Genomic DNA, 11,093 nt, shown 5'->3' with positions numbered 1-11,093 from the left:
AGTGAAAGTGGTAGAGGAGGATTTTTTTTTTTTTCATGTCTCCACATCGATGGTCATTTCACCTTCCTTTACCATCTTTTGTCCAGGCAATTCCTTCATTTCTACATCACTGGTGCTATTTAAAACTTAGTAGAAAATAGAATCAGTTTCCTTTTATTTTTAAAGGATATGGCAATATTATTTTTGATGGTTTTAAAATGATTTCTGGGCAACCTTAAAGTTTTATAATTTATATAAACTGAAAGTACAATGATGTACAGCAGAATTGTTTCCTGATGGAGTGGTTGGCTCAAATGTCCATCACCTTCTGACATGATGACCTTTTTGAGAATTGGCTTTTCAAAATTGGTAAATTGGTATGTAGGTGGAATGGAAGGAGCCTTGAAATATATAAACTTTTTAGGAAATTTAATATCTGATTAACACTCAAGTTTTAAATTAAGAAGCTCCCTAAATTCCCCCAATTCTTCTGAATAAATATATATTGAATGCTACTATGAAAATTTCAGATAGACTAAGATATAAGGGTTTAGCTATTGGCATGGTAAATTGAGAACAGGAAGCTAGACTTTTGTGGAGGAGGTTCTTGTGAACAGAGCGAGTTGGATGAGATGACCTCCAAAGTCTTTTCCAGGGCTAAAATTATATAACTTGGTGGCTTTCCAAGGTCACCCAGGGGCAAAATCAGAGTCCCATCCAAAGCTTATACTATGACTTCATCTGACTCTTTTAACTGAATTTAAGGATTTAGTTGACAGTTAAAAATGACAATTGACTCCAACTTTATCCTGGAAACATATAACACCTTTAATGGTCTGCCTCTTATGAAGAAATCTGCTATTCAGCAGACCCCACCCTTCCCGGGCCATCCAAGTGGTTTTTAATATCCCACTGCCAATTGATCATGTGAAATTGGAAAGCAGCCTGTGTTAACAAAAGAGATATGACCTGGAGCAAAAAGAATGAGTCAAAGTGATAAAAATTTCTGTCTCGGGTTTCTAACTAGATAGCAGAGTTTTTTTTTTTTTTCATCCAAAGGCAGAAATGATAAAAAGAATAAGACCTGCAGTTCATGGCTAAGCCATCTAAACGATGGAATTCTATAGGGGGCAGTCACTAACATTTGTGTTTGAAGTGCTGGGAGCTGCTTTGAAGCAAGTAATACTATCAAACCAAGCCTGTTTCTACCTCCAACTCCTGATTTTGGGTTTCCATGATTTTCCTAAGAGAAAACATGGGTCTCTGAATTTTATAATCAATAGGATCCTAATAGGAATAACATAACACTGCTTTCAAGGATGGACTTTTAAGAAGCATCTTCAAAATCTCTGTCACTTTTCCACAGATGATGGAATATGATCTGGCCTTAGTGATTGCATTCTAGAGAGTTGAATGTGGCTGTTGGGATGTTGAGCAATTTCTGAAACTAGGTCATAAAGAAACACAGATTCTGCCTGGCTCTCCCTCCTGGGACATGTGCTTTTAGAGACTTGAATCACTTTGTCAAGATGGAGAAACTGTAGAGGTGCTTGGCTCCCCAGCTCTTCACGTCTTCCCAGTCTAGGCTCTGACATATGAACAAGTCATGAGAAAGCTCAAGCTCCCAGGCTTTGAGCTGCCCCAGGGGCTCTGTGTGAAACAGAAGCAAATTATCTGCCTGAGACCCAAGTCATAGATTTACAAACATTGTCATTGCTTTAAGACACAACGTTTTGGAGTGCTTTGTCACAATGCTATAGTAATGGCAATAGAAGGGATCACTGAGTAAGAAGAAATAAGAAGTTACTGAACTTATAAAAAGTGGAAAAAAACCCACAAAAAACTTAAAACAGATACTTGTGACTCAACTAGATAAATGTACACCCATGTTCGCTTCAGCTTCATTCACAATAACCAAAAAGGGTGAAAACAACCCAATTGTGCATCAACCAATGAATGGATAAACAGAAGTATATATCCATACAGTGAAATATTATTTATTGATGAAGAGGAATGAACTTATGATGCATGCTTCAATATGGTACCTAGAAAACACTGTGGAAAGTGAACTAAGTCAGGCACAAAAGGACTGTATGATACCATATATATGAAATATTTAGACAAAGGGACAGAAAGATTAGAAGTTACCAGGGTTCAGGGGGAGGAATGGAGTTCCTGCTGCTGGTCACAGAGTTTTTATTTAGGAAGAAGAAATGGTTTTGGAGATAGATAGTGGTGATGGTTGCCTAACAGCGTGAATGGAATTAATGCCACTGAATCATAGCCTTAAAATGATTAAAGTGTAATATTCTATGTTATATATAGTTAATTTAAGAAAAATGTAATAAAAATTGTAAAAATATGAGTTAGTGATTACTATGACCAGAGTAGGAACATGGTTATTCAGGAGAGTCAAAGGGGAAGCTAAACATAATACCAATACTAGATGATTGGATAATGGGGAAATAATGCCAATATGTTGGGAAGAAAGGCTCATTTTAAAAAATCAGAGCTTCATAGTTACATGTAGTTGGGTTCTTCCTGACAGACTCATACATGCATGGAAATCAACTACAGTTCATGATTCCTCCTTTTTCTACCCCTTTTTCCTTCCCATTCTCCCTCCCCTTTTCCATTCTTCTTCCTCTACTTGACTTCCTTTTACTCGTTCATTAATTTATATTTGATTGGTTCTTTATATTATCCCATCCTTCCCTCCCCTTTCTTCTATTTTACTCTAGCTTCTGTATATGGGAGAAACCTTTCTACCTTTGACTGAGTTTGGCTTTTTTTCACTTAGCATGATATTTTCCATTTCCATTCATTTACAAGCAAATGCCATAATTTCATTCTTCTTCCTGGCTGAGTAGAACTCCATCATATATATCTCCCAATTTCTTATCCTATCCATCTACTGGCAGTATTCTGGATTGATTCCATAATTTATCTACTGTGAATTGTGCTGCTATAAACATTGAGGTGTTGAATCACTGTAGTGTCACTATTTTAGATGTTTTTGGAAAGTACCAAAGAGTGAGATAGCTGGGTCATATGGTGATTCCATCCCTAATTGAAAAGACTAATTTTAGAAAGAAAAGCTTCAAAGCAATCCTTTTTTTTTTCACTATGATGAGGAAATGGCTGATTGTTGCTGTCTTTGCAGAACTATTTTTAATGCATAAAACTTCAATGATCACTTCTGAAAGGTTGGTGAGCTATGGGTGGAGTAGGATGGTCAGAAGGAGAACTGCTAAGGATGAGTCATGAAAGGCAGGCCAGGAACGTGGGAGGAATTTTCAAACTGAGATGGAAAAATCTTGATAAATCATTAAATTTGGATAAAAGCCATTATCAACATGTAACAAGGACTGATTTAAAATTAGAAGTCCCAAACGGTTGCTCTGCCCCCAGCCATTTCCTGCTAATTTATTTATCCGTTTTCATATCACAGCTTCCTACTGGGAGGCCATCATCTCATGTGGAGGATGGAAGCTGACAGTGCCCCCAAAGCCCGGCCTGGTGCCAGAAGGATGCATGGAGGGAGGACTGGAATTGTAGCATCTCTGCCTTGCACAGTCTGGCTGGATCTACAGGTGTATATTTCCTGGCATTTGTTCCTATAGATTTTACTGTTTCTGTAGGATGGGCAAAGCCAAGACAGATTGGATAATTAGCAGTTGTCTTTACAATTTGGCCCAAATGGTGATTAAATTCAATTTTTCCTTTTTATATCATTTTTTCTTCCTTCTGATACAAGCAGGTGACCAGATCCGGTCAGTTGGGACCCCAGCAGCCTCTGGCCTGGGCTCTGGTAACAAATATTTTTTGGTTATGACACTGACGTTTATTTAGTGGGAAGTCTAAAGGAGGTGCAGAGAGGCTGAAGCAGGAACGTGTATCTGCTCTGGCCTTTGGCTGGGGGAGTCACATGGCCACTGGCCCTCAGTGAGGACGGTGCCCTCTTGGCTTTGCCATCCCTGTGGAGAAAAGCCCAGGAATGGGGGATACAATAAGGTTTGCAGGTGAGGCAAGGCCTTGCAGGGGCAGGAAGGTGCTGCCAGGGAGGAGGGGGCAGGCTGGCCAGGGAGCCTACGTGCCCTCCGCCAGGGCCTGGGGACCAGGGCAGCCATGCTACCTCACAAGCAGATGAAACACACATTTTCAATAAAGGAATTGATTATAAATTACTTTTTTAAAAATTATATTTTTTTAAGTATAAAGGCTAATTTAGAAGATGAATTTGAGTAGGGTTATATCTAGGTGATTGTATTCTAAATTTTTAAAAATAGGACCTGTTAAGATGGGTCGAATGTTTGATTAAGAGCTTGAAACAAAGGCTTAGGAGTTTTAGTTATTTCTAAGTTAATATGTCATGAATTTATTTTGGTTACCAGGCCACCATAGCACTCTTAAAAACCCACTCTGTGTGTGTGTGTGTATGTGTGTGTGTGAACTCGTGCACATGTACACAGAGCCAGTAGTGGTTTTAGTTACATTATCAGAAGGTTTCAAGGTTGTGAATTCACTAGAATTACAAGGCTTGAAAGGACCTCAGGGAGGTAAGCTTCTAGTACCTTCTTCCTTTCTCTGGGAGAATGCCGTAAAACCTCTGGTTTCAGTGTGAATTTCACTCCTTGCCCAATGGGCCTCATGAGACAGATTATACAATTTCCCTACTTAACAGTATTGTGCAGGAGAATTACTACAGCAAGGAAGTCTGCTTGCTCTGTTTTGCTGTTTTTCTACTGTAATGCAATGTTGCCTTGTTTTGTTCCATCCTTAATAAAATGTGGACTAGTTTACTAACTTCGTCCTTATCATGATATTTTATTTCTTTTAACTCTATTTTTTGATGCTGTCTTCTCCCTTCTGCAGGATAATTAGAATTATCCTCTGCACCCACATGTGAATCAGCTAAGAAATTTTGAGTTCTCTGATAAAAGTTTCTTTTCCATCTCCCAAGTACACCTCTGGGTTACTATCTCCGTTATCTTGGAGACAAGAAGGGTTCTGGGAATGGAACTTTGGTTGAGCCTTAGCCCACAAGAAGCAAAACTAGGAAATGAATCACTTTCTAGAAATGGAATATAATTCCCACTAATAATAGAAATTGTCTTGGACAGCTCTTTGTTTTAGTGATCAATCTCAATGTGATATTTCAACATCTTTTGTACAAATATAACAATAAAAAGCAGGCTGTGAGTTTAGTCTTATGGCAGCAATAAAGAAAATGCATAAAACTCGGATTTTCAACTCACTGGCATGACGTGTAAAGAACAAAAATATGATTTTCCTCATGCTGACAAGCGCAGTGGAGAAAAACAAAAGAGTACAGAGTAGAATGTGGTAGATTGCTCCTATTTTGCATTAGATAGTGAGGTGAGACCTTAGGAAAAGTGACATTTCAAAAGAGACCCAAAGGAAGTCAGAGGACAAGCCATCCAGAGATGGAGAAGAAAAGTCATTCCAAACAGAGAGAATAGCAAGGGCAAAGGCCCGGAGGCAGAAGTATGGTCAGTGTGCTCCAGGATCAGCAAGGTGGGTTTGTTGTTTAAGTAGAGAGAGAGAGAGGGGGAGAATAGCAGATGCATGTGATCAGAGAGTTAGCAGGGGGTAAGGTCAAGATTAGGACTTGGCTGGACTCTGTGAGACAGGTTGCCAGTAGAAAGTTGGAGCAGAAGGCGGGCATGGCCTGACTTGCCTGGTCAAAGGCTCCCTCTGGCTGCTGTGGTGAGAACCGGCTGTAGGGGGAGCAAAGCAGGAAGAGGGTTGACAGGGTAGGGGGCTGCTGCTGCAATCATCCAGGCAAGAAATGACAGTGGCTTGGCCCAGACTCCTTGTGATGGGACTAGGGAAGATTAGATCATAGATGCATTTTTCTGAGGGCATGTCCTACATGATCTGCTGATGGACTGGAGGTAGGATGAGAGAGAGAAAGAAGTCCAGAATGACTTCAAGGTCCTTGGTCTGAACAAAAGGAGGTCAGATTTACCTGAAATGGGGAAGAATGTGGAGGAGAGTAGGTTTGAGGGAGAGGAAAATCGAGAATTCTGCCTCAGGCATGTTGAGTTTGGCGTGATTTCTAGCCATCCATGTGGCAATCAGACGGGTACTAAGGTGGGGAAGTTTAGATTTTGGAGGAAAGTGAGAATAGACATCTTAGGAATATAAGCCTATAACAGCCTCTATAATAACAATGGAAATGGATGAGACCCAGAGACTGGCTTTAGTTACATAAAGCTGACTCCTGGGACCCTTCAGCATTTGGAGGTTGAGTGGAAGCGGAGGATCCACCAAAAGACCCTCAGAGGGAGCAGCCCAGGAAAGGGGGTCATAGAAGCCCAGCCACCAGCATTTTTCTAAGACACTTTCTCGAAATAAGTCTCATGGAATGTCTCCAATTTATCAAGCAAAATGATACATTTTCACAAGTACAACTGGAGAGAAACACTCAATGGAGAAATAATTATGAAGAGATGATAGGAGCATGGCTCTGCTAGCCGTTAGATACTGCAGCCATCTCCTTGGTTACTGGGTTGAACTTTGAAGTTTTATGTCACATGGAGCAAGAAATGTAAGATGCACAGAGTGGTTCTGCCCTGATGTGCAGTTTGGGGGAACTTTTCATTATATTTGCTTAATGTAAATACTTCTCAGAGGGAGCCCTCATGAGGTCTCTGTGTTATTTTTTTCTAATATATTATTTCTAGTGCTTTCTATTTTCAGAATCATTGCAAAATACACCCTTGCTTACATTGGATTTTTGCTCTTTGCCTTGCAGGTTTAGGATAGAAGATTCCTTGAGTTGAGCAAGTTCCCCTTTTCAGGCCCTCTTTATCAACTGGCAGGGGTCATGTCTACCCATGTAAACATACACGACACACTCCATGGTCACATTTGATTTTTGGAAGATTCAATGCCAAATAATAAAAAATCACACTCTTCTGTCTTCATTTCTTTTCCTCTGTAAGTCTTGAAGGTGATCTTTCTCCATTACTTCCTTGTACGTGCTCACTTCTTTGGAAAATCATTTTAATATCCTAAAAGAAAACATTCAAAGTAAAGTTACAAATATTATAAAGAATTTAGGGTGAATGTTCACCTAATATATGGTGTCAATTAACAGTAAGTTGTTCTTTGTTTGGTTTGCTTCGTACCCTGCAACTGACTAGTTGTTTCCTTGGAAACCTCACTTTCCTCATCTAATAATGGACTTGTCATCTTAGATTGCATAACATTTGTGAAAGTAATTCTGCAGACTCTGGCCTGTAATGGGCAAGTCAAAAAGACTATTTTTCTATAAAGAATAAGAGAGAGAGAGTATTCATCATTTATTAAAAGAAGATTGTAATGCCAAATTAATAATTTCTACAGATTTGTAGAGTTTTAGAGCAGCAGACGACTTTTCTATGCCAGGGACAGAATGCTCTGCCTTTCATCTACTGCTACTAACAATATGGCCCCTGATTTCAGCTATAAATTTAGCCAAGCCTGGTTTAAATGTCTGGAGAGTCTGATTTTTCCCATGTTATGGAGAATCAGATAACCTACACTAGCTCATTTCTTCTCAAACTAACTTAATAAGATTAGCATTAGTTATTATAAACATAGTATTCAAAGAAGACCTCTTGAGGTCACTTGCCCATGGTCACATACTTCGTGTGTGTGGTTCCAGAGCCCATTTTCATAAGTTCAAAGCCAGTTCATCTTACAATAGGAGCAAAAGTTAAAGTTTATCATTATAATTACACACACTCAAATTTTTTCTTATACGTATTTAAAAATGTTGCTGCTTCTAAATACAGATCTTGTAAACACAGCAGATAGGAAACAACCTTCACTTCCCACTGTTTATAACAGCAAACATTTTAACCTGAAAAACCACACTCAAGCTTTTGCTTTGCTTATCTTGAACGATCTTCAAATAACATCACTGTGGTTAAAGTTCATTTTAAAAATGTGATCTACTTACTTGTACATGGATATCTGGAGCAAGAGACCCAACAGGACAAGTATGACTGTCCCTGAGTCTTCAACTTTTTTTTTCTCTCTCTCCCCCTTTTTCTTCCCTCCCTCCCTCCCTCCCTCCTTCCCTTCCTTTCCCTTCCCTTCCCTTTCCTTCTTCTTTTCTTTCTTTCTTCCCTTTCCTTCCTTCTTTTCTCTTTCTTTCTTTCTTTCTTTCTTTCCTTCTTTCCTTCCTCCCTCCCTCCCTCCCTTCCTTCCTTCCTTCCTTCCTTCCTTCCTTCTTTCTTTCTTCCTTCCTTCCTTCCTTTCTTTCTTTCTTTCCAAAAATGAAAATATAGTACCTTATGGAAAGGGACTCTTTTTTGTTAAAGATCAAATTTTAGGCTTTTCAGGTCATTGACACCATTCTTGTTGATTCACAATCATATGTTGGGACAGTTTTCTGTTTCCTATCCTCCCATTTGGAACCTTCCATGAAGTTACAAGGAGGAGATGTGAAAGAAAGCAAAAGTTGAAGGAACTGAGCCAGGCCTAGTGGCACATGCATGTAATCCCAACAATTTAGGAGGTTGAGGCAGGAGGATCAAAGGTTTGAGTTCAGCTTCAGTGATTTATCGATAATTTAAATGATGGGCCTATGAAGCCCATCTTATATTATATGACAAAATGACATGATATGGTTAAGAGAAAAAATATGTGTGAAGAAATCAATATCATATCACACAACCCTGCTCAGAAGCCTATTCATGCTCCGTTGCTTTTCAGATCAAATCCCAATCCTGGGATTCTTTGCAATCTGGCCTGATTTTACTAATTCAGTGGGGTCACTGATATCTGGATATCTGGATGGCCCTTCAAGGGATCAGACCCTGTTCTTCCCCATCCTTCTCTCATGCCCTGGCCCTGGTCTCCCTGCGCAACTCCCTATCCCAATACCAAAATCCATGCAGGCTCCCTATCTTCCTGCGCCACTTTCCAAAACCCTGGCCATCTTTGAAGATGCAGTTTATCCTGGGCAGATTCTCTCCATGCTTCTAGCATACAAATAAGTCGTGTTTTGAATTCCTATTGTTTTGTACTTGGTTTACTTTAAACATCATTCTCTTGTAATTCCTGAATGTAAAAATAAGTGGAATGTGCTTGAGAACAGCAGCTAAGTTTGGAACTCATTTTTCTCTCCCATGAAAGGGTACACTACTGGTCTCAGTAGTAGCTGCTCAGTATCAATGATGCAAATAGCCACCATTTATGTAGCATTTTTCACATGCCAGATGCCATGCCAAGAACTACATGCATGGTGTAACTTATCCTCACCAATGCCTTTTGAATAGGAAAGGCTGTTTTCCACATTTAAAATGAGATAGTCAAGATTAGGGAGGAGATGTAAAATCAGATTAGACAGTAGTGGACGAGAGATTCTAGCCCATGGCTTTAGGACTTCAGAGCTGAGTTCTTAAATTCTGTAATTATATTTCACTCCTGGGTGTGCTTAGTGTCTTGAAAACTCCTGGTTTGTTAGAAATCAATTTCAATGAGTACTAATACAGGTAATAAAATTTAATATTAAAGGGAACCAGCAGGCTGGGGGTATAGCTCAATGGTAGATTGCTTGCCTAGCATGCAAAAGGCTCTGGGTTCCACTCCCAGCATTACCAAACAAACCAACAAAAGTGGATCAGCAGTTCAGGGAAAATAAATTTGGGTACAAAGATATTTAAGACTAGATAGTTAATTGCTGGGCTTCTTCAAACGATAATAGACTATTTCTGAAAAGTCAAGAGAAAATGTTTCTTCGACCACCTGTGTTTACCAAAGTGAAAGTGCTTTTATCTTAAGCTCAGCAATCCCAATAAATAACTAGTAGGAGTCAAATAGAGAGACTTCATGCTGATTAAAACTCGTATGTGAGGGGACATAGCACCTTGCACTCTGAAAGTGGTTGGTGTCAGTCTGTGCCCCTTGAGCCCTTGCTGTCAAAGACCTGGAACTAGCTCCAGTGGGCGCACCTTTGGCCTGTGTGGTGAAATGTGCTTGGTCACAGTGTGATCTCTGAGTGGTTATTCTTCCCTTCTTCCACTGAGCTTCCCCCTTTTCTCTGTGTTTCGTGGTTAGCCTCCCCAGCTTGCACACTGTTTCCTGATGGAATTGGTATCCGACCTGCTGTATGCACTATCATTTCTATTACACAGACAGTGGATACCGTGATTTAAATATGAAGAATATGTCAGCACTTGGCTGAAGACCATGGTCTTGGTTAGCTCTCTTTGGCAGGAGGGATTCTATTCTTCATACTCTTCTATTAGTGTGCAACTTCACTATGTGAACAGAATAACCCAGAACCCTGATGGTCCACCAGCTGTAACTGTTACCTACCTCCAGCCTTGGTTGTAGACCTAAGGTAGCACTGTGCTAATGATGAAGCAGACCCCAAATACAGAGATTGCCTCAACTGCGCACGAGCCTCCGGCCCAGTGGCTATTGGAGACTGGCCTGTTAGCCTTGTTCAGCTTCTTCTCCTTCCTGCTAGCCCACATTAGAATGCGCAGCATGCCCTGAGCCTGAGCCCACTAGAATTAGGATACTCACGGGAATTTTATAGTCTGAATAATTCGCAATCAGGTCCTGAACAAAAGGGTGTTTCAAGAGAATGGAAACTTCAATTGGCTCCAGGTTCTTGGCACCTAGGTCCTGAAAGGTTTGTATGAAGCTCTTTAAGGAAAAACAGAAATGAATTTAATTAGCTTAACGTTACTCAGATATTAAAGAATGCCTTTATGTACAAATGGAAATTACTAAAACTTTTATACAAGATATATTTTCAGAATAAAAATGTGCTTGAAATTGAGGGCAACTCTCCTCACATACGGGTTCTTCTTTCACAAAACAAATGTAACCAACCTCTGCATAAATGTTCTCTGTCTTCAGGTGACTGGTAAATCTGCTAGTGTCCTGTACTTCATTTCCTCCCCGGAAGACCTTCAGTAGTGTTTCCAGGGAGATCTTCTCAGTGTTCATATTTTCAGGGATTTCTTCTTGCTTTGGCTCCCCGTCCTCCCTTTCCTCCTTTAGTTCACTTTCGTCTTGTGCGACGTTTTCCTCGGGTTCAGGGAATTCCTCAGTGTGGCTCACGTCAGTAGAGAAGGAGGTCT

The 11,093-nt window shown here is 40.0% G+C and overlaps 1 protein-coding gene across 1 annotated transcript in view; it reads right to left on the bottom strand.

Moving 5' to 3' along the window:
- Positions 1–6,929: 6,929 nt before the first annotated feature.
- Spef2 (sperm flagellar 2) overlaps positions 6,930–11,093 on the bottom strand; it is a 168,652-nt gene continuing 164,488 nt past the window's right edge. The window contains exons 37-39 of the mRNA XM_076856190.1: positions 10,843–11,091; positions 10,531–10,653; positions 6,930–7,019 (exon numbers count right to left, since the gene is read on the bottom strand). Of these exons, the coding sequence (XP_076712305.1) occupies positions 6,930–7,019; positions 10,531–10,653; positions 10,843–11,091 (462 nt within the window). The remainder of the gene's footprint in view (positions 7,020–10,530; positions 10,654–10,842; positions 11,092–11,093) is intronic.

Source organism: Callospermophilus lateralis, chromosome 5, assembly GCF_048772815.1.
Source record: "Callospermophilus lateralis isolate mCalLat2 chromosome 5, mCalLat2.hap1, whole genome shotgun sequence".
Lineage (NCBI taxonomy): Eukaryota > Metazoa > Chordata > Mammalia > Rodentia > Sciuridae > Callospermophilus > Callospermophilus lateralis.
This window is presented reverse-complemented; position numbering and strand designations above follow the sequence as displayed.